General features: G+C 34.7%; 1 protein-coding gene across 4 annotated transcripts in view; it reads left to right on the top strand.

The window, feature by feature from the left end:
* PTPRQ (protein tyrosine phosphatase receptor type Q) overlaps positions 1–24,867 on the top strand; it is a 243,829-nt gene that overhangs the window by 48,576 nt on the left and 170,386 nt on the right. For all 4 annotated transcript variants that reach the window (XM_087449140.1, XM_087449138.1, XM_087449137.1 and 1 more), the window contains 6 exons: positions 1,923–1,992; positions 7,159–7,358; positions 8,545–8,785; positions 10,406–10,534; positions 13,662–13,808; positions 21,821–21,993. In XM_087449140.1, coding sequence (XP_087305266.1) covers positions 1,923–1,992; positions 7,159–7,358; positions 8,545–8,785; positions 10,406–10,534; positions 13,662–13,808; positions 21,821–21,993 — 960 coding nt within the window. The remainder of the gene's footprint in view (positions 1–1,922; positions 1,993–7,158; positions 7,359–8,544; positions 8,786–10,405; positions 10,535–13,661; positions 13,809–21,820; positions 21,994–24,867) is intronic.

Below are 24,867 nucleotides of genomic sequence, written 5' to 3'. Positions count from 1 at the left end.
TCTTATGTCTACAAAAATTTTTAGTACTTTAAAATGTTAAATATGCAAAATCTAACATCTTATTTAAATATTAAATAAAGAAGAACATATAAAAGCAGTCCTAAATTAATTAGGCCACATGAAAATGTTTGCATTTAAGAGATATCTATATTTCCAGGAGATAGTAAAGAATACAGATATCTTCTTGCTCCTTCCCATTTTTAACGTGATGTCAGTATGTTCTTTGAGCCTTGAATACAGAAAAAAAAAAATCTATAAAAGCCATGTAAATATGTGATCCTTCATAACTGGGATGACCATGTGGATAGAAAGAAATGTTGGGAAAGAGATATTTGCCTGGGGTTTTGTCTTTATTGCAAGTATTCCTTTTTGTGGAATCAAAAAAACACAATGAGAACCGGAGAGCATATACCAATAATAGGGATCCCCCAAATCATAAAAGAAAAAAACAAACTTATACTTATGCAGATGTCAAAATCAAAGATTTGTGATGGCTATTTCACTGCACAAACGTGGGTTAAAGAGTAACCAACCTTTTTCGAACTGACATCTGAAAATTATATACTACAGATATTTTCTATCCATAAGCACATATTCAGATTAATTTATATGTTAAGATATGCCATCGGGGGTAATATATAAAGATTCAATTTTAATGTGACATAAGAAGCTAGTGCTGATAGAAAGGTGATTTAGCCAACCCAGTTCTGCTTAGATCTGTTTTTATGGAATATGAACTTTTATTCCTTTGAATTCTCTTATTTCAGGCCTATTGGGAACCTTTTGTTCTCCTTTTCATCCCACACTTTATAAATCATTGTTGTGACCTTTACTTTGTTGAAATAAATGTTAGCCATTGCAGAATTCCAAAGGGTATTTGGTGTGGTACATTCTTCAAATGTAGATATCGAATCTACACTATACCGGGAAAACCCTGTTAAGTACTTTACATGTGGTATTTCATTTAGTCCTCAGAACAATCGCATGACATAGAAACATTATTATTCCCATTTTAAAGTAAAGGAAAATATGACTTAGAACAGTTAAGTAAATCCCCCGAAGCTATTCACCTGGGAATTGGCAGAGCTGTATTTAAACCAAGGTCGTCTGACTCCAGTTATGGCATTTGGAAGAGCTTAAGAGTTTTGTTCTCATGTATGACACTTTCTCTGCCTATTCTAGTGCATTTCACTAGACTGTTTAAGTCAAAAATAATTTTTCCATCTTTTAAATTCTAGAATACTTAGTTTAAATGATTAATTAGACCTACTTATTTTTAAAACTGTGTTGCTCACTATTTATTTGCCTGATTAGATTGTAAACTCTCAAGGCAGACACCGTATATATGGTCTCACATTTGCTACAGAAATAATCACAGTGTCTTGCATAGAATGAATGCTATAGTGGAAAGAGGTTGAGCTTTAGAAATAAGCGCAACTTCAACTGAATTCTGGTTCTATCACTTATTTCTGTGTGATTTTGGGCAAGTTACTTGACCGCTCTCAACCAATTTTCTCATCTATAAAATGTTGACAACAAATGTTGACAACACGTCGTATTTTGATTATGTGGGTATAATGTGACAAGTAAAATCCATGGTAGATTTCCTCATACACAGAAGTTGTTTAAGAAATAGTAACTGCTGTTTTTATTACTACCCATAGACTATTAAACTTGATTATTAATTTCTCCATTTGGAATCTGAGAAATGTGTTGCTTCAAACTATGCTGCAAATATACCCTTAGGGGAAATGGAAATATGGAATAGCCCCATGTCCTCTTCCACTTTGGGAGTATTGTAGGAATTAGAGGGGAAAGTATCTTTGTCATTTATCTTATGGACAAATCAAAGTTTTATCATTTCAGATTCTGTTTAATTAGAGAGTAAAAAGCTTAAACACAATTCTTCTGGTTTATTCCAGGTTGCTGCTGAAAATAGCGCTGGCATTGGAGTGTTTAGTGACCCATTTCTCTTCCAAACTGCAGAAAGTGGTAATTTTTCTACATCATTTATTCTAAATTAACTTAGTTATGAGTTTTTGTTATTTAAAATAAATAGGGATATAAACAAAATCTAACACTAAAATGCCTAAAATTTTCAACAGCATGGTCATTCAATTACTTTTAGAGTCTTCTTGGATAGTAAATGTATTCATTAAAACATATATTGTTATTTCTGATTATAAAAGCAGTGTTCTCTTGGAAAATTGATAAAACAAAAATAAAAAAACACAAAGTGAAAATTATCCATGGCCCTATCATATAAAAATCCCTGTTGCCATTTTGGTACATTTCTGGCTGGTCTTTTTTTGCCTGCCATGAATATATGTCTATGTGACTATATATTAATGAGAGTAGGCTTGTGCCATTTATGCGAGTTTATATCCTACCTTTTCCTCTTAATATCAAATCATAAGCATTTTTATGAAGTTAGACTTTTAGACATATGGATGTTAATGGTTATCATATTATTCTATAACATGCAGTCATTACCAAACCAGTTTAAGACACTCTGTTCTTCTCGTGGCTATGATGAAAAATTTGATGTCCTCCTTGATTCTTCTCTCTCCCAGTACACTTAATCTATCAACAAGTCCTCCCAGCACGATTTCAGAATATATCCTGAATCAAACGCCTATTGCTAATCACCCTAATCCAACTCCTTGTCATTTCTTGCCTGAAGGATTGAAAGTCTCCTTATTGGTTTTCCTGTTTCCAACTTGCCTGCCTACAGTTTACTGTCTCCACAAGAGCCACGTCATCTTTTGAAACATGACTAGACTATGTTACTTTTCTCTTCTTAACATGGCTCCTATCTCATTCAGAATAAGTCCCTAAATCCTTTCCCTGGTCTACAGTGCTCTATATGCTCTTGCCCCTCTCTGACTTCATCTCCTACCATTCTCCCCTCCCTCCATCTACTCCAGCCACACTGATCTTCCACCTCAGGGCCTTTGCACTTGCTGTTCTCTCTGCCTGGAATGCTCTTTCACTACATATCCATAGAACTCTCTCCCTCAGTTAATTTAAATCTCACGTTCCCTTTCCTGATTACACCTTCTAAAATAGCCCCTATTTCTTTCTGTCCATATCTAATTTGAACAAATTTATTTTTCTTCATTAGACCAGCCTGACAGATAACACATTTGCTTGCTTATTTTTTATAGTATATATTAGCCTAGTAGAACACAAGTTTTGTGATAAAGATAAGTTGTTACTGAATGGAGGTGCTTTTATTTATTTAGTAATTCAGCTATTTATAATAGTAAAAAGTTAGATTTAATAAATAGAAAAGTGGTTAAATAAATAATAGTATCTCCAGGGGTTGGCCCGGTGGCGTAGTGGTTAAGTTCACATGCTCCGCTTTAGTGGCCTGGGGTTCGTGGGTTCGGATCCCAGGGGTGGACCTATGCACTGTTCGTCAAACCATGCTGTGGCAGGTATCCCACATATAAAGTAGAGGAAGTTGGGCACAGATGTTAGCCCAGGACCAAGCTTCCTCAGCAAAAAGAGAATGATTGGCAACAGATGTTAGCTGAGGGCTAATCTTCTTCACATACACAAAAAATAATAGTAGCATCTCCATTCAACAATAAATATTTTCTATGGAGCTTATGTTCTAGTGGGATAAGAGAAACAAGTGAGTTACTAAGTAGTATATCAGGCTGGTGAGAAGTGCAATAAAAACAATTTCTATAATTTTGTGTAACTATAAATGTTCTACATATTTAAAGATAAACATCTTCTAGTGGTCCATTGCCAAAGGAATAAATTAAATGGGCCCTGTGTATCTGGAGAGGATGATGCAATGGTCAGTGCTAAAAAAACATGGGACAAGCCTTGTGGCCACTTCCTATTTGAGACCCCATCTAGAGAAGCATGTGAATATGTGCTTTATGCCATAAAAAGAATGAAGAAAAAATCCTGAAGTTTATTTAAAGTTAGAAATTAATGATTCATGAGGTCTAACTTTCTCTTGTTGATTTTGAGCATGTTGACTTTCAGATTATTGACACAACTAAAAATCAAGTGGGAAAATTATTATTTTAAAGTTAAATATTCATTAGGATATAAAAGAAAAATTTATTACTTATGTTTTTAGTTTTAAAGAAAATAATTGGAATAATTTTTAAATGACATAGCAAATAGTTTTGCCTTTTTTTTTTTTAATTTCAGTCTTGGTGCAGCATCTGATAAAGTGTGATACATGCAGATTATGATTTCAACTTGACAGTATTTTGAACTTTATGTATTTTATACTCTGCTAACTGACATGATATCTAGAGTTCTTTGCTCTCTTGGTAAATTATGGTCAAGAGAAACTAGAGAAACCCTAGGATGGAGTGAAATAGTCCTGGAACAGGAGTCGCGCGCTAGTTCTGACTTGCTGTGTGTTCTTGGGCAAACTGCATAATTATGTAATCCCTTTTGCCTTATCTTTCCTTTTTTTTTGGTAAATGTAGAGGTGAAAATGTAATGTAAATCTAAATTTGGTTAGATCAGTGGTCTCCATTTTTCTCCCCAAATACTCCTTTTTATTAATTATGCTACACCCAACCCAAATTTAATGAAGATTTCTGTGGAATACATAAACTGTATTTACTATTATTAAATCAGAAGTAATTTTTTTTCCCATGAGTAAAAATACTTCTAGGAAGAGTATACAAGTTAACCAGTTATATCAAACTGAGCTGATTTTCCAGCCACAAGCACAAAAACTTCAATTTTTTAACTTCCCATGCAGCGTTATTTCAGGCAAATGTAGAATTTATTTTAGTTTCAAAAGATTAGAAATATCTCTTGCAACTCCATTTCTAACTGACAGATCCTTAAAAATGTCTGAAAATACTTTTAAGAGTCTCTGTATTGGATTTATAAAGTTTTTTTCTGGCTCAAAAATGTGCATTTTGTATAGTGCACACTTTGAAAAGTTGTAGGTATTTTCGCATATTTGCATAATTTATGCATGCCACTTGTCTAGATATGTCCTCGAAGCGTGTGGAAGACTCTTATCTGAAAGATGAAATGACTTTTAAAACAGAACGTTTTGGGACTTCAGGTGCTTGGATCAAGATGGATAAATTCACTCTGTAAGAATCAAGAGATAACGAGAGTTTTAGTAGATAAAAGTCCAGAAGTCGAAACTAGGATATTTAAAATAGGGGAAGAACTGCCAAGTACAGAAAAGAGCCAGACTTTGTCTTCAGACTCTTTCATGAAGTCACAAAAGGAAAACACACACAGACACATTTTATTGAGACAAAAATAATTTAAAGCAAATTAATAAAAATACCCTCTTTTTCACTAAATGTTGTTTAACAGATTCAATTAATTTCTATTTCATGTTTTTTTGGTTTACTTTTCTTGATATTTCAAAATCATGCTTTGGGATTTAATAAATGTTCGGTTATGTCATAAATTCAAATTTCTCTGCACTTGAGTAGTCCCCTATGACTATTGTTAAGGCTCATTTGGAAATGTGTCAGCTTGTCTGCAATTTTTATTGATATATATTTCAAGCATGCTTATAAAAATTTGCATAGTTTACACAAATAAGAAATTTAAAAGGATGCTTAAGATTTATTATAAAAGTTTTAATTCTTATAACTCCAAAACATCACATATTTAATAAACATTTTCCTTTTGCTTTATTGTATTTTATCTACCCAAAAGAAATTCAGATATTAAATCTTTTTTTTTTTTTTTTTGTGAGGAAGATCTGCCCTGAGCCAACATCCATGCTAATCCTCCTCTTTTTGCTGAGGAAGACTGGCCCTGAGCTAACGTCTATTGCCAATCCTCCTCCTTTTTTTCCCCCAAAGCCCCAGTAGATAGTTGTATGTCATAGCTGCACATCCTTCTAGTTGCTGTATGTAGGACACGGCCTCAGCATGGCTGGAGAAGCGGTGCGTCGGCGCGCGCCAGGGATCTGAACCTAGGCCGCCAGTAGCAGAGCACGTGCACTTAACTGCTAAGCCATGGGGCCGGCCCCAGATATTAAATCTTTAGTATCAGAGAGTTATCCTATTGTTGTTATCCTTCTTAAACTTTAGTTCCATTTATCAGTTTCCCTTCAAAAAAATTTCCATCCATTATTTCATCCATTGTTACTGATTGATCATCCCCCAAAATTGTTGTATATTATTTTTTTCCATTAAAATGCAGCTGTTCTTAAGTTTCTTAATTTCTACTGTTTAACTTATATCATTCACACATAGCCCTCCTTCCCAGAACCTAACTTTCTTATATAATTTATGTGACTTTCATTTACAAATCTTATTTTGGCATTCTTCTCTACAGTGTGCACCTAAACTCTAGTTACTTGGTTTCTTGATATCAGGCACCTCTAATATCACTTATATTGTTCTAATCCAAACATCTTGTTTTGTTTCTATTTCTTTCAACAGTGACTTGTCGTGTTGTTCTATATTCTAAAGGATCTTGATTATTTACTCTACTTTGTCAGGTTTTCATAACTTACTTTGAAATTAATGGGCATAATTTTCCTTCATTCTGGCCTCATGTTTGTCTTATCCCAACTGAAATAGCATACAGATTACTAGTATGCACATTATTAATAATTGATAACAAAGTATCATGAATTCCAATGAAAGGTGATTTTGAGGATGTATGAAACTCAAAATATAAAAACCACAACCAATTGGGTGGTATCCTCTTTATGTTATACACTAGATATTTATATACATTCCAGAAATGTGCTTTTTCGTGCAAATGGTTGGATAATTGTTTCAATTCACTACTTCTTCGTTATCTAAGGAATCTACATAATTCCAAAATATTTCAGGAAGAAAGGGATTCATTATTCAAATTTGTCTGTATAATTACAAACAACTATTGATTGAATATTTTTTCAGACTTATTTGAAACAGTTCATCAATGGATGCATTGGTCAAATAATCTTGAAGTAAAGCTTATTTGCCTCTTAAACACAACTCTATGGGCACGATTTCCAATTCTTTATTTTAGACAAAAGTCAATTAAATATATTTCAAAAAGTCTCACCGAAGTAAATTTTATCTAATGTATATTTAATTTCATATGACATGGGAAATGAAACATCTCAAAATAATATAAATGCCATTCTCAGTTTTACAACAATGTTTTTTCCCTGTTCTTCAATCTCTCTCACTTCCCCAGCTCCAGGAAAAGTGGTGAATCTCACAGTCGAGGCTTTTAACTATTCAGCAGTAAACCTGATTTGGTATTTACCTCGGCAACCAAATGGCAAAATTACCAGCTTCAAGATTAGTGTCAAACATGCCAGAAGTGGGATAGTAGTGAAAGATGTCTCAATGAGAGTAGAGGACATTTTGACTGGGAAATTGCCAGAATGTAATGTAAGTAACCTGAAACACTTTCTGTGTCTCAAAAATTTTAGGTAAACCTTTATCTTGAAGTTTCCAGCATCTGAATACTGTACATTTTACCAAAGTAATTATTAGCTCTTTGATTCTTTGTAGTATTAGGTTATAGTACTGTGTTATACACAGTTGGCTATATTCGAGGTAGGATAAGAGAAGAGTTTGAGAATTCAAGAGTGAGATATCAAAATCACTTAGGGAACTCTGGAAGGACTTCATGAAAAGCAGTAGCATTTGTGATCGGCCTTGGAGTAAGGATCAGTGGAGACTGTGAGAGGGGCTTTCTGGGTGGAGGATACTTTATAAAGCCCTGAAGTAGGAAAGTGTGGGATTCACTAGAAAAAACATAATATGTCCATGTGACAGGAGGGGAGGGGAGGACAATAGTCAAGGTTAAGTTTGTGGAAGTAGATCATTTTTGTTGCACATGGTCTTTGGTGAAGAATTTGTTATTACTCTAGTCGTTGAAGGGAAGTCCCTGGAAGTGTGTAATAATACTTTTCCAGAAATAGTGTTGTTGATCTTTGTGATATTACTGATGGAGAAACAGTCAAACAAAATTACTTTTCTTTTAAATGCTTTAAGTTATAGAAGTCTCAAAATCTTCTTTTTAAAATTAGGATATATTTCAAATACATACCAAAACACATACACATTTGCTCATATACACACACAACATATGTTCTATTGGCTTTATCTTTTGAGTAATTATGAGAACAAAAATGATAGGAACAGTAAGAAAGTGACCTATGCTTGAAATTTCACAAAAGGGAAAATATTTCATCTCATTGGCCCTTGCACTTTTTACATGAATTTTAAAAAAATTCTTACTAATGATTTTACTGTAGTTTTACCTTTATTCTAAGCCACATGAAATCCTACTCATAAAAAAGATTAAGGTATAAAGAATGCAATAAATATATTCTTTTCCAAAACTAGACAGGTATAATAACGGTATAACTATGGATAATAAATGGGTAAAATTAAAATCTAGCAAATTTTTCCATAAATTGAATGGGTGTTAAAATCTTAACCAATCATACACATACACACACAAATGAAAAATAATATTTGTAGTATAAGGAAAAAAATAAATTACACTTCTCATGTTCACCAAGAGATAACACGTTATTTTTTCATTGATATTTGTTTTATTCACTAGGAGAATAATGAATCTTTTTTATGGAGTACAACCAGCCCTCCTCCAACCCTTGGCAGAGTTACCCCTCCATCCCGTACATCGAGCACGCTGGCGCGGAGTCAGATGAGCTCTGTGTGGAGAGAGCCCATCAGTTTTGTTGTGGCACATTTGAGACCTTACACGACGTATCTGTTTGAAGTTTGTGCTGTTACAACTGAAGCAGGTTACATTGATAGTACGATTGTCAGAACACCAGAATCAGGTATGGTTTCATTTTTTTTGTAGAAAAAAAGAGTTAAATTCTTTATAGAATGATCATTCTTTTTTCATATAGATATTTTTGCTAAAATATCTTTCTTTTCAGTAACTTTTCCCCCCTAATAAGAGATAATAGGCATCCCATGTGGAGTATCTCCAATTTTAATACTCTTTTACAATACGAATATAAGCATCGAAAAGGAGAACGGAGATTTGAGAGAAAGAATTCTTGAGCTAATAACCGTGATCCTTAGATTGGTTTTTATCATTCTGTGATCTCAGCAATTTTTCATAGTCGTCTCTGCCCTTCTACATCTTCTATAAGCGTCTGTACCCTTTTCTCCCTGATATCGCTATTAGCAAAGGTGGAGGTAACACCTGCGGTAGCAGAAATATCCTGTGATTAACACTTCAGTATCAGATAAAAACAGTAGTTAAAAAATACACCTACTTGTGTCCTCCTTGCACTGCAGTTTCCTCGTGTGAAAATTGGAGACATAACAGCACCTTCTTTATCTGAGATGGTGTGAGGCTTAAATGACTGTAATTAGATATTAGTATTACTACTAAATTCTAAGAGTACATATTTCTAGGTACGGATATTTATATATTTAATTATGGCATTATGTCAGCTTCCACATAAATTTATGTGTCTTTATATATATATATAAACCCATATTACATAATACCATGCTAAATATATAGTATCAGACACTCAGCTGTGCTTTGTAATTTTTGAGGTTACTGGAAGTTATTACTGGTAGAGTAATTTCACTAAAGCCCAGCATTTTTTTTTTCTGACGACATAGCTAGCAGGTCCTATCGCTTCATTACATATATAAGTTTGAGTTTTTTCTTTATTTATATAACCATCTTTGGTTTTTTTGAATCATACCGTTTCCTTCTTCCATACTCCTCACTTCTTCTTATACAATTAAAAAAAAGAAATAATTTCATGAGGATCACACAAAGTGAAATTTGGCAGTCAAGAATTTTTTTGGAAAAACATATTTGGAATGTTTCATTTCCTTTCAAAGAAAGAATAAAATGTAGAAACACATCTATAAAAAATAGACTATTTTTAAATGTCATTATTTGTATGTTACCAATGCTACATTAGAATCTTCTAATTGTTGGTTATAAATTTCCTCTCAGAACCAAATACAAATATTGATACAAAAAGTAAAGATCACTACTAATCAATTCTGAAGGTTGAGTTCTTTCCTTGACCCTTCTACCTGTGTACACCAGAAAGAGTGTTTATTAAGCCAGATACCCAGGCCTTGTTGAATCCAATGTCTATGTATGCATAAATGTTTTAGGACAATGTAACCGTACAAGGAACTATATAGGCATGAAACACCCTGTACAATCATGTACACCATTAAATAAAACTAGTAACTTTTGGAAATAAGAAGTTCATCTAATGATCCAGCATATCTTATTCAAATTCTTCAATTATATTCTATTTTTCCTTTTTTTAAGTTAAAAAAACCCTCTGTTGTTAGCATTATATTTTATTTTCTCTGAGGCTTTGTGTTATATTATGTGTATTTAATAAGATACTCTATTATTTTAAGTATATATCTATTATTTATTCATTTTTTTTCTATAATCATTTTAGTGCCTGAAGGACCACCACAAAACTGTATAACAGGCAACGTTACAGGAAGATCCTTTTCAATTTCATGGGACCCACCAACTACAGTAACAGGGAAATTTAGTTACAGAGTTGAGTTATATGGACCATCAGGTAAGTCTTAATCAGTTTTGGGTTTACCTTTTGGAGTAAACTATATAAAATATGTTACTATTATCAAACTTTTTAAAAGTATCATTTTCTTTTTAAAAGACCCTATAATTGAAGCAAATAATAGAAAAGTAATAAGGAAAGTAAGGCTCTTTGAACTTTTTGTTTAAAACCATAAATAAGTATAAGGATGACAAAACATTGTCCATGTTCTATATTTCAAGAGGAGAAGCTAAAAGAACAAGAGATAACCCTTCAAGGAGAGAAATGTTAAAGGAGATAAATGTCTTCAAATATTTGAACAGGAGGACCTTGACTTACTCTGATTGCAAGTATATTTATGAAGAACAATGGGCTTCAGTTATATTAAATCAGATTTCTGCTTAGAATTAGGAGTGCCTTTCTAAAAATTGGAGCTCTCTAAAAATAATATGGGCAACTTTATAATGTAGTGAGTTCTCTGTCTTTGTGAACACGCAGGACCTGGACATCCACTTGTCAGATGTTTTGAGGGCATCAAATACCATATTATTGGGAGTTAATTAAGTAAACTCTAAAATTCTTTCCTAACCTGAGATCCCATGGTTCTAGGAAAGAAATTTATTTCACACAGTAGTGAAATAACATAAAATCACTTATTATCATTTATTTGGAAGAATGGAAAAATAGACAAATGTCCAAATTATTCGTTTTTAAATTTCTAGGAATCTATCATGAATCACAGGAGCAACCTTTATTTCTCCTCCCTAAGTACCTTATGCTCCTAAAATTCTGAAATTTCTGCAGTTCCTAAAAAAATTGTTAGTCTTTTTTCCCTCTCTTCCCTCAACAGTCACACATGGATAGCCAAACCCACCTTTTCTATCTGGTATTATTTTTCAAGACTTTGACAAAGTACTCTTTTTTCTGTGAGGCTGATAAATCAAGTAAGATGCACCTAGTAACTATTGCATTTAGCAACGTGGAAGACATTAGCGATTTTGACAAGAGCAATTGTGATGGAGCATGTGGGGTAAATGCCTGATTGGAGTAGATTTAAGAGAAAATGAGAGAAAAACATTGGAGCAGTGGGTAATAGACGACTCTTGAGTTTTGCTGCAAAGTGAAGCTGTGAAAGAAAGTGGGGAGTAGGGTTAACAGTATGGTTAAGCAGAGTTAACAGGTTTCTTTTCAGAAGGAACAAATTAAGCATGTTTGCTGATGGGAATAAAGAAAAAAAGGAAAAATTAATGATATAAGAAAGGCAAGAATTACTGGAAAGATGTCTTGTGTAGGCAGAAGGTGAGATCTTTTGCTCAAATATAGGGATTGGTTTGAGATAAGAATACAGATGGTTTGTCTATAGTAACAGGCTATAAGGCAGAGTATATGGGTACAGATGCTGGTAAATAGGTGATTGTGTTGGTGTGAGTCTGTGGAAGATCTTTTCTGATTGTCTTAATTATTCTAGTGTAATGAGAAAGCAACACCATCAACTGGGAGTAATGATGGAGCAGAAAGTGTTTGAAGTCTGAGAAGGGAAGAGAAAATGTAAAATAATCCTGTAGAAGAATACAGAGTGATTGGACTACTGAAGTTGAGTAGGATCTAGGCACCATTTAAGGCTCATTTCAGATGTGTTAGTGAATAAAGTGATATCAATCAGAGTGGATTTGTGTTTTTTCTCAGCTCCCTTCAACAAGAGAAGAGCAAGGGAGTTGAAGGCTTATGTAAGGCAGTGATTATAATTGACAATGATATTGAAGCTAGATAAAGAGTGGAAATCAAGTGGCGAGGGACCAAACAAAATAAAATAAAATATGAGTGGTCAGATTGGAGGTCCCAGTGGACTTAAAGAATTATTGGTTCATGGGACTGTCCCAGTGGCATAGTGGTTAAGTTCAAGGCACTCCGCTTCAGCGGCCCAGGTTCTCGGCTTCGGATTCCAGGCACGGAGCTACACTGCTCATCACGCCATGCTGTGGCAGTGACCCACATACAAAATAGAGGAAGATTGGCACAGATATTAGCTCAGGGCCAATGTTCCTCAAGCAAAAAGAGGAAGATTGGCAACAGATGTTAGCTCAGGGCTAATCTTCCTAACACACACACAAAAAAAGAATTATTGGCTCAGGATTCTAGAGAGGGTGAACAGGAGATAGGAAAGAGAGAGTTACATGAAACTGAGATTATGGAGGATTTGCAGTTATTGGTAATAATGATGTCTGTTATGACCATGAGGTAGTAGCTGAGATAGGGTGGAAGACTAGATTATTTAAAGAGAGCTTGGAGTGTTCTGAGGACTATCTCTAGGGATACTGAAATCATCACAAATTGAGATGGTACCACTGAAGAAAGTGACGTTGAAGCAGGAGCTAAACCATCCAGAATGAGGGTGAGTGACCTGGGGTTAGAAGATGACTACAACAGTGAGGGCTAGTGGATGTCATTGATGACAAGAGATTTCAAGCTGTGGGCTCTGATCAGGAGGCTGGCTTAAGACAGAGCAGTGAGGAGCAAGGAGAACACGTGCCACACCTGAAGGCCTAGTCACGGGAGGACTGTGGGAAAACTAGAGCACCACTGTACAGGGAGGCTTCGGGGGAACAGAAGCAGTGTTCTTAGGGGAGAGCCAGGTTTCAGGTAGAGCAAGATGATGAAAGAACTATTTAGAGGTCAAGTTGAGGATTTAAGGAATTTTGATTATGGATCATTTAAAGAATTTTGCTCAGAAGTTAAGCTAGAAATATTTTCTAAATATATCTTTTTGTAGAAGATAATGAGAATATTTAGCATTTTAATTGACTAAATTTGAATATAAAATTACTGTCATCGTTTTTATATGAGTAAAAACCTAACATTTTCCTTTTAAATATGTCAAAAAATAACATGGTAATTGAACAGGGCTTTATGATTTAATAAAAATCATTTTGAACACTGGAAAATTTTCTCGTTCTTTCCGTTTTAATTAAATTGATATCAATGCACTACTAAGCTAAATGTTTAAAATATATTTACTTTTAAAATTGCAATAACAAAAATTAGTACACAGGTTATCACTTTAATTGCTGTCTTTGGCTCTATACTTAAATATGAGAATGATTACACGCTTGGTGAGAAAATAATCCATGGTGTCTTTTGCTTTTCACAGGTCGGATTTTGGATAATAGCACAAAAGACCTTAAGTTTGCATTCACTAACCTGACACCATTTACCATGTACGATGTGTATATTGGGGCTGAAACCAGTGCAGGGATTGGACCCAAGTCAAATATTTCAATATTCACTCCTCCAGAAGGTAAGAACATCTCCTTTAGTGTGTTAAAGGAATATATATTTTGTTTTGTTTTTTTGCTGATGAAGATTCACTCTGTGCTAATATCTGTTGCCAATATTTCTCTCTCTTTTTTTTCATTGAGGAATATTAGCTCTGAGCTAGCATCTGTGCCAGACTTCCTCTAGTTTGTATGTGGGTCACCACCACAGCATGGCTGACAATGGTGTAGGTCCACGCCGGGGATCCGAGCCCGCAAACCTGAGCCCCTGAAGTAGAACACGCAGAACTTTAACCACTTGGCCACGGGGCTGGCCTCTATTGAGATATTTTTGTTTTGCTTATGAATTTGATTGTATTGGTTAAACATTGTATTAGAAGCTATTTGGTTTTATTTACTTAATTTACATTATGTCCTTATCAAATTACTATCTATATATTCTGAATGTGTGTTCCACAGAACATTAAACCCATAGCATGCTTCATAATTAGAGGGACCAAAGAGGAAGCAAGATTAGGAAACACGATATGCAGTAGCAGCCTGTTAGAGATTCACAATGAATATTGGCAAAATCTCAAGTAAACTTCAAACAAATGAACACATTTAAAATGGTTTAACCCATATTATTTAATGTAGAATATGTTTTTCTGAAAGAGTAATGTTCAGAGGAATCCATATATTCCCAATGCCTATAGCAAAATATGTTTATAATCAAAAAATATTCTAAGCAAGTGGGGATTCCTGGAAGGCGCATAATACAAATTTACCAGCCTATACTGAAACTGGCCCTCACCAGACTAGAGCCCCTGAGTTTTGCCCTAATAGCATTTTCTCAGCCAACCCAATTGACCAGCTGATTTCTATTCTTGCATTATACAATTAAATAAATTCAGAACTTTTATCTTCTTTCAAGTCGATTTTGGTGCTCCCAAACCGAATCCACAATTTGAGATTATTGTTTCACTCTCATTATCCTTGGCCTACAGACAATATTTCTCCTAAAGAAACTTTTTTATTTGTTTTATTTATCACAATTTTAGACAAACTGTAGTGTTTTAAAAAAAAGTTAGCATACCATTTCACAACGTATTTTCCTGGCCCACACAAAGTTGCTAAATGTCTTCATTTCTATTTAGAGATTGTAATTATTGACAAGAAATCAATAATTTGTTTACAATCACATTAACACTTGAAAAAGTTTCCAGATTTTGTGTGGTAGCTAACATACAGTAACTTGTGAATTAAATACACACGTGTGTGCATGCACGCACGTGGACACACACACACACACACACAAGATTGAGCACACATTCACTGCTAAATCATTCAAGTATTTGACCATTAGAGGGCAGCAACTATCAGGGAATTTTGTACTTTCTCCCTTTTCAGAAAACAATTAACCCTTGATAATATTTTGCTGTTGAAAGAACGTAAAAATTATGTTTTATATCAATTTCAAATGAAAATGCTAATATGTATGTGGTTTCAATACACAGGCTAAAAAAGAGATGTGTGCTCATAAGTAAAACGTTCTCATTTTTTCATATTAAAATTTTTCCATTGTGTTTCTGTCAGGAGAGTCTTAGCTTTGTACATCTTCTCCATTAGGCCTTAAGTTTCTCCCCATCTCCACCCAAACCTGCTCTTATGCATTTCCAAGAAATCTAGCCAGATCTATGGATGGCTGTTACACACAGCAGAGTGACCCAGCCCTCATCAGATCCTTGAGTTTAGTCTTAGTAGCATTTCCTCAACCAACTCAATTGACCAACTAATTTCTATTCTTATGTTATGTGATTAAATAAATTCAGAACTTTTGTCTTCTTTCAAGTCAAGCTGATTTTGGTGCTCCTAAACTGAATCCACAATTTAAGATTATTGTTTTATTGTCATTAGTCGTGGCCTACAGCATTTGACAAAAATAGAGAAATAGATAATCCATTGCCACATACAATGCCATGTTGTTTATTTTGAACATCATTTAAACATTCATTTCCTTTTCTTTATTTCTGCACTTTTTATTGACAAAATAATAAGTAGAATTTTAATATATTTTTCAATATATTTCACAGGGTTTATTTTTCACACCAAATTATTTTGAATAGATGACTCTACTTGCCCTATACAGCAAGGAATTTACCCTGAGTTTGATCCTGCTGCCTTCTTGAGCTACTCACCATGTAGACCACGTCCAGGCGGCTCTCAGGAGGACACACTGGTAACAAGTGGGCTCCACAAGGGAAGGAGTGGCATGGTTCTTGCCTCTGCATGCCAGCCCTCCTCCATAGAGTTCTCGGGGGATAGTTCAGCCTTACGAGGGCTTCAGTGGAGTGCTCACAAGTGCAGTGAATGTAGCATCTACTCTGACAACACTAATTAATCCTGGTCCCACTAATTAAGACTTTGCAATAAAAGAATCTTTAAACTATATAAGAACAATCTAGCTCATTAGAACTATAAACTTTCAATTAAAATTGATATCTTAATTTTAGATTATTCCTTTTCATTCATTAATACAGCAGAGTTCTTTGTATTCTAACTGAAGTTACTCTATTTTCTTCTCCACTTTTAAAAGTAGTCTACAGTCTAGTTAAAAATTAATTAGGACCAGCTTTTAAATTAATGTCTTTTAAAACAACTGGGATTCTAACAAATCTCCAGATATTCAGAGAAAAATGTTGAATTGGCCTCATAGAAAATGATATGTGCTATCGCATTATAATTGGGCTGGTTTCATTAACAATGAGAATGTTATGGTCCATAGTCTACTTTGATTATCAGACAAAATCAACATCATGTTGTCATAGCAGTTATCTTATATATTTCATAAGGTTCCTACATATCCCTTAATATTTTACCGAGCAGACTTCTTTATTTTATTTTATTTTTTTGTGATGAAGATCAGCCTTGAGCTAACACCCATGCCAATCCTCCTCTTTTTTCCTGAGGAAGACTGGCCCTGGGCTAACATCTGTGCCCATCTTCCTCCACTTTATATGGGATGCCGCCACAGCATGGCCTGACAAGCAGTGCATTGGTGCATGCCCCAGGATCTGAACCCGGGCTGCCAATAGCAGAGCGCGCACACTTAACTGCTACACCACAGGGCTGGCCCCGACTGAGCAGATTTCTACATAGGCATTAAGAAGAGGTGATTTTGGAAAAAGTTGATAATTTAGTAATCTCTAGTGTTACAATATGTCGTAGAGCTGCCTATTCCAAAATGAGACAATGGTGCTGAATACATTACAGGCAACAATATTTTCTTATTATTTGTATGGGCGTTAAAAAAATCTTAAGTAAACTTTGTTGCTTCTATATCCTGTAAAACTTTTCTGTCATAGTGTCAAATATCTTTTAAGGAGGTTAGCATCATTTCTTAAAAGCAAACAAAGTATTGAAATCCATGTTTACTCCCTCATGAATAGACTATGGATATAAAGAGTTTGTCCTCAGTGATTTTAACTTGCTACTTTCTGCAAATAGTGGTAAAATGTTTGCAGGGAAATCACTGAGAGACTGTCAACTTTGTGTTTTTCAGCATTCTGTATGACTTTTATTTTTTAATAGATTTTTTTCAAAATGCACTTCTAATGGAAGTTATGAATTTGCTAGATAATAGCAAAATTATTTTAATGTATTTTCTTTACTCTGATGCCATTTGTCTCCATTTCATTTTTTAAAATAGTTTTTCATTTGAAAACTTCAAATCATTTGGATATTTTTTGCCAATCATGTGTCTACTTTGTTTCTCATTTATTAGTAAAATTTATAGATGTATTGACTTGAGAGTGATTCTTAGGTAGTCCCTGTGGACAACACCCTCAGAATTGATGCGAAACCGTGAATAATTGCCTTGTGTGTTTGATTTTCTTTAGTTAATTTGGTATCAATATTAAAGGAGTTTGATCTAATCCACACTTCTCTGGTTTCCCCATAAGAATTTACGGTGTAACAGATCAAGTATCTTTCTAAAGACAAGACACGATGCTGTCTACTCCATTTCCTTTATTTCTTAAGCTTATTCTTTCATTAAAAAAAGAGATAAGTTTACAGTCATTCTTACAAAAGTTTGGGTACATTTTTAGGGTAACATAGAACCACTTAATCTTTACTTGGATTGTAATTTTAGGCATTAGTGTCATGGGGCAATACTCATTAAGTTATGTTGAAAAATATCTTATAAATTAGAAGATAGAGAAACCATGTCTGCTACTAGTCTTAGGTTTGGCTAACAAAATAAGAGACAGTAAAATATATGTATTTTTCTGTTGTACTGGGTAATTTTGGGTATCTTGCTACATTAATGTATTGCATCAAATGAAACTGACCATTTTACTTATTTAATAGGAGGCAGGGTTTAGTTGCCTAATTAATAAGATCAATGTAGTCATTAAACTGGCTTCTTCAGTTGAGATTCTACATGAGAATTCAAATTAGATGGAAAAATGCCAGATCTCTTCTATGATTTATGTTATGCAATACTGACTAAGGTTTCGTCTGCATAGTGACCCCAAAATAAAATGTACAAGAAAGGTGGAACGGGAGCTTTACAATTTAAATGGCTGTGTAATTTACACACTACAAGGTTAATTGGAAAGTTCCTTTGCTTTTGAAAAATAGGCATTGGTAAATAAGGTGATAGAAACATAAGCTTTAGGAACAATGTATGTTATTGAAATAAAACTTGTATGAGATGTGACTTGTGCAAAGGACTTTATCTGTCTTGTTTCTCCCTCTATCCTTAAGTGCCTAGAACAGTGAGTGTATGGTGAGTGCTCAGTCTGTTGAATGATCAATGACTCAGTCAGTGATTGTGGGGTCCTAATTTAGAACTCTTCCTCCATCCTTCAAAGGTCAAACTGTGCTTTTCCTTTATATTGGAACCCCTGTGGGGAAATCAATCTAAAGAATTATCCTTCCATATAGAGATGTACTGAAATGTTTTTATAAAAGGAGATTCAAAGAATTAGCAAATTATAGATGTATCCATGATATGTTTATCTCCCAGTTTTTAGCACAGGTATTACCCATACTGGACAGTAGAATCTTGACTGTAATAATCAAATAATATGCCCTTTGACCAGAACGACTTATTCATCCATCTAGCCACTAACTATTCAACATACATTTAGAAATATTTATATTGTTATAGTATCTAGGGGGCTTTTTTATTGGTTACTTCATAGAGTCAAAGAAAAATAAATCTCTTAATCTATTGGATGAAAACTCCACATAGTTTACTACATGGTTAACGTAAGCATAATTAGGTTCACTATTTATAGTAGTTGTGACATTAATTTTCTATTCTTTTCTGTTATCTTAAGAGGGATGGAGTCATTTTTCATTTGTATTATACCACTAAAGTATCTCTCTTCCGACTGTAATTTGCTAAACCTATACTACTGCGAAATATCTCAGCTGAGGGTAATGAATTTAATATGTTACATCCTAATCATAAGGGACGATATTTTTGTCACATTTTCTCTTTCTTGAACTAATATTTATAAATTCTCTTAAACTATTTGTTCCTTACAGTAACCTGGTATAGTAATAGGAAAGATACAATTACACCCATTTTATAGATAAGGAAACGAAAGGTGAAGGGGTCAACTGGCTGTTCATAATCACACAGTGAGCGTGAACTAAGCGTGGACAGAAGCCCAGGGCATGTTTGTTCTTGGTCCAGTACTCCTGAGGCACTAGGGGCGCTCCTAGGTGTTGCTCTTGGTGACTTATAACTAGAATTTGTTGTAAGTACTTGGTGCTTTATCTTAAACCAATTTTTTTTTTCCTTCTTTTTTTTCACTACTACAAAGAGTGAGGGCACTGGAAATTTGAGACTCATGTAATTAATTTGCAAAATCAGCAGACAAACATCAATCAACTCTTCAAACAATTTCACATAATAAATTAAAAGATGGCCTAATTGAATTTACCAACTACATTTCCAATGAAATATTCAAAGTCCTCAAACAATTGGTTATTGTTTTTTGATATGTTGTTACAATTTTTATAAAGCCTTTAAGATTTCTACTGGGCATTAATCATCCATAAACAACTTTCTTTGGGAAATTATTTTTATTAATTAATTTGTTTTGAATGAATGTTATGACATTTTGATTTGGGGAAATTATTCTATGTTATTCTATTTCTTATGTACATTTTGAGAACAATCTGTAGAAATTTAACTTTAAATATCTGTATATTTAAAGAATCTCATACATATTTAATTGTTAATAAATTAGTAAATTGTTTTAGTCGATTTTGTAAAAGAATTGCTTACATATCTTAAGAGCTAAGAATTTAGAGAATTTTTAAAAATTTGAAAGCGTATTTTTATTTTTTTAATTTTTTGTTTATTGCAGTAACATTGGTTTATAACATTGTATAAATTTCAGGTGTACATCATTATACTTCTATTTCTGCATAGATTACATCATGTTCACCACCCAAATACTAATTACAACCCATCACCACACACATGTGCCGAATTATCCCTTTTGCCCTCCTCCTTCCACCCTTCCCCTCTGGTAACCACCAATCCAATCTCTGTCTCTATGTGTTTGTTTATTGTTGTTATTATCTACTACTTAATGAAGGAAATCATTCTCCCTCTGACTTATTTCACTTTGGATAATACCCTCAATGTCCATCCATGTTGTGACAAATGGCTGGATTTCATCATTTCTTATGGCTGAGTAGTATTCCATTGTGTATATATACCACATCTTCTTTATCCATTCGTCCCTTGATGGGCACTTAGGTTGCTTCCAAGTCTTGGCTATTGTGAATAACGCTGCAACGAACACAGGGGTGCATGTATCTTTACGCATTGGTGTTTTCAAGTTCTTTGGATAAATACCCAGCAGTGGAATAGCTGGATCATATGGTAGTTCTATCTTTGATTTTTTGAGGAATCTCCATACTGTTTTCCATAGTGGCTGCACCAGTTTGCACTCCCACCAGCAGTGTATGAGAGTTCCCTTCTCTCCACATCCTCTCCAACACATGTTGTTTCCTGTCTTATTAATTATAGCCATTCTGACAGGCGTGAGGTGATATCTCATTGTAGTTTTGATTTGCATTTCCCTGATAGTTAGTGATTTTGAACATCTTTTCATGTGTCTGTTGGCCATCTGTATATCTTCTTTGGAGAAATGTCTGTTCAGGTCTTTTGCCCATTTTTTAATTGGGTTGTTAGTTTTTTTGTTGTTGAGATGCATGAGTTCTTTATATATTTTGGAGATTAAGCCCTTATCAGATGTATGGTTTGCAAATATCTTCTCCCAATTGTTAGGTTGTCTTTTTGTTTTGTTGATGGTTTCCTTTGCTGTGCAGAAGCTTTTTAGTTTGATATAGTCCCATTTGTTCATTTTTTCTATTGTTTCTCTTGCCCGGTCAGACATGGTGCTTGAAAAGATGTTGCTAAGACCCATGTCGAAGAGCATACTGCCTCTGTTTTCTTCTAAAAGTTTCATAGTTTCAGGTCTTACATTGAAGTCTTTAATCCATTTGGAGTTAATTTTCGTGTATGGTGTAAGGTAAGGGTCTACTTTCATTTTTTTGCATGTGGCTGTCCAGTTTTCCCAACACCATTTGTTGAAGAGACTTTCTTTTCTCCATTGTATGTTCTTGGCTCCTTTGTCAAAGATTAGCTGTCCATAGATGTGTGGGTTTATTTCTGGGCTTTCGATTCTATTCCATTGATCTGTGTGTCTGTTTTTGTGCCAGTACCATGCTGTTTTGGTTACTATAGCTTTGTAGTATATTTTGAAATCAGGGAGTGTGATACTTCCAGCTTTGTTCTTTTTTCTCAGGATTCCTTTACCTATTCGGGGTCTTTTGTTGTTCCATATAAATTTTAGGATTCTTTGTTCTATTTCTGTGAAAAATGTTGTTGGAACTTTGATAGGGTTGCATTGAATCTATAGATGGCTTTACGAAGTATGGACATCTTAACTATGTTAATTCTTCCAACCCAAGAGCACGAAAGCATATTTTTAAACTTCCCCCTCCTTATCCTCTTTTTCAGTTCCAGGTGCAATATTTGATCTACAACTTGCAGAAGTAGAAGCCACACAAATAAGAATTACTTGGAAGAAACCAAGACAACCAAATGGAGTCATTAACCAATATCGAGTGAAAGTACTGGTCTCAGAGACTGGAGCAATTTTGGAAAATACTTTGCTCACAGGAAAAGATGAGGTATTGCACTTTCATTTACGTCTTGGTGAGCCCGTTCTACTTGGTTCCAGCCCTCATAACTTGGAAGATTTGCCAGCATTCAAACAAAATATTTAACAGGCTTCACAGTACAAAGTGAAGTGAATTTAGGCCCTGTTGATAATCTATCTCAATCATATTTCATTTTAGGACATATATTATTAGTTAAGTGCCATTATTCTTTTTCAGCGTATGAAAAATCTTAATTGAGCAATTAGGCAGGACTAAAGGTACTTCCATAAGTGAATATTATTATGGTAATTAAGTTAAATTGTTTGGAAACTCCTGTTATGATTTAAATACTCCTTCTCAGGCTATGCCTGAAATTTGGAACAGTCGCCAATGAAAGACACTGTAATTTTAGTAGCTGTAGTTGACAAATGATTTGTCCTGTGTAGTCATAGGAACCTGCATTTCTCAAAGCTGCCTCATTGAAAAACAAACAAAGTATATTTGAGTAAAGAAATCAAATAACCAAATAAAAGAGATGAAGTCATTTCATAGGTATAAAATAAGAGGACAGAGTGCTGACTTCTATTCACACTGGAAGTCTTGTTTTTCCCCTTTGTTTCTGTAAGGAAGTTCAGGCAACACTGATTTCCTTCACTGTCTTCATTCACCTCACCCTGTTCACCTGCAAGGTCCCTCTGAGCCTCTAGACTAGTCATCTCCAGATACTGACTGCTCCTGGGGCACACGGGAAATAAACGTACTAGGCACCAGTGATGCAGCAATCACTGGGCCTTGGAGGCACTACCTGATGGTTATTCAGTTGGCTTTCCAACTGTTTTGGTCCAGAATCACTACTTCTTCTTCTTTTTTTTTTTTAATCTTTTGTGTATTAATGTATTTATTTTCAATTATTTTATTGAGGTCATATTGGTTTATAACATTGTGTAATTTCAGAATCACTGCTTCTAGCTGTGCTGTTGTTTTTCCCCATGTATATTGCTCACTCTACTTCTCAGCCCAGCCTTCCGCTATTTCTGGCATCTACCTAAAAGTTGACCTTGCTATGTGCTCCATGTACTCTGGCAACCCAGGATTTGTTACTCCAAGTTGTTTGACATCACCAGCCCAGGGTTAAATTTTAATCTTTTTTTTTTTTTTTTTTTTTTTTTATTGCAGTAACATTGGTTTATAACATTGCAAAAATTTCAGGTGTACATCATTGTACTTCTATTTCTGCATGGACTACATCATGTTCACCACAAAAATACTAATTACAACCCATCACCACACACATGTACCCAATTATCCCTTTCACCCTCCACCCTCGCCCCTTCCCCTCTGGTAACCACCAATCCAATCTCTGTCCCTATGTGTTTGTTTATTGTTGTTATTATCTACTACTTAATGAAGGAAATCATACGGTATTTGGCCTTCTCCCTCTGACTTATTTCACTTTGCATTATACCCTCAATGTCCATCCATGTTGTCACAAATGGCTGGATTTCGTCGTTTCTTATGGCTGAGTAGTATTCCATTGTGTATATATACCACAGCTTCTTTATCCATTCGTCCCTTGATGGGCACTTAGGTTGCTTCCAAGTCTTGGCTATTGTGAATAAGGCTGCAATGAACACAGGGGTGCATGTACCTTTGCAAATTGGTGTTTTCAAGTTCTTTGGATAAATACCCAACAGTGGAATAGCTGGATCATATGGTAGTTCTATCGTTGATTTTTTGAGGAATCTCCATACTGTTTTCCATAGTGGCTGCACCAGTTTGCACTCCCACCAGCAGTGTATGAGAGTTCCCTTCTCTCCACATCCTCTCCAACACATGTTGTTTCCTGTCTTGTTAATTATAGCCATTCTGACGGGCGTGAGGTGATATCTCATTGTAGTTTTGATTTGCATTTCCCTGATAGTTAGTGATTTTGAACATCTTTTCATGTGTCTGTTGGCCATCTGTATATCTTCTTTGGAGAAATGTCTGTTCAGGTCTTTTGCCCATTTTTAATTGGGTTGTTAGTTTTTTTTGTTGTTGAGATGCATGAGTTCTTTATATATTTTGGAGATTAAGCCCTTATCAGATGTATGGTTTGCAAATATCTTCTCCCAATTGTTAGGTTGTCTTTTCGTTTTGTTGATGGTTTCCTTTGCTGTGCAGAAGCTTTTTAGTTTGATGTAGTCCCATTTGTTTATTTTTTCTATTGTTTCTCTTGCCCGGTCAGATGTGGTGTTAGAAAAGATGTTGCTAAGACCGATGTCGAAGAGCGTACTGCCTATGTTTTCTTCTAGAACTTTCACAGTTTCAGGTCTTACATTCAAGTCTTTAATCCATTTGGAGTTAATTTTTGTGTATGGTGTAAGGTAAGGATCTACTTTCATTTTTTTGCATATGGCTATCCAGTTTTCCCAACACCATTTGTTGAAGAGACTTTAAATTTTAATCTAATGTTGATTCCTTTCCTCTGTGCAAAAGATTTTGAGTTATGCTTTCTCTGATACTTTAGTTGACAACTCAGGCTGAGAAGGCCTTAAATTAGATATTTCACTTTTTTAGGACTAGGTGACAGGTCTCCCACTTCCGCTAATGACATCTATTGAATGGCCAGCCACACCTCTTTTTCTCTTGAAACTAAGGGGTTCTAGAAAGGCTTCCTTGTAATTCTGCACCTGTCTATACAGTCTGGAACCCCTGTGACATAGTAGAGAGAACATGAGCTTTGGAACCATGCAAATCTGAGTTTATAACCCCATTTGGTTGCTTACTGGGCTGTACAGCAGAGATGTTAAGCACATGACCTAGGAGACAGAATGTTTGGGTTTAAACCTTCATTTTGCCTTTACTGATGGTTTAACCTTGGGGAAATTGGTCTGACCTCTCTGAACTTCAGTTTCCTCTTTT

The sequence above is a fragment of the Ceratotherium simum genome, chromosome 25 (assembly GCF_057802395.1).
Source record: "Ceratotherium simum simum isolate JZ-2026a chromosome 25, ASM5780239v1, whole genome shotgun sequence".
In the NCBI taxonomy this organism is placed as follows: Eukaryota; Metazoa; Chordata; class Mammalia; order Perissodactyla; family Rhinocerotidae; genus Ceratotherium; species Ceratotherium simum.
This window is presented reverse-complemented; position numbering and strand designations above follow the sequence as displayed.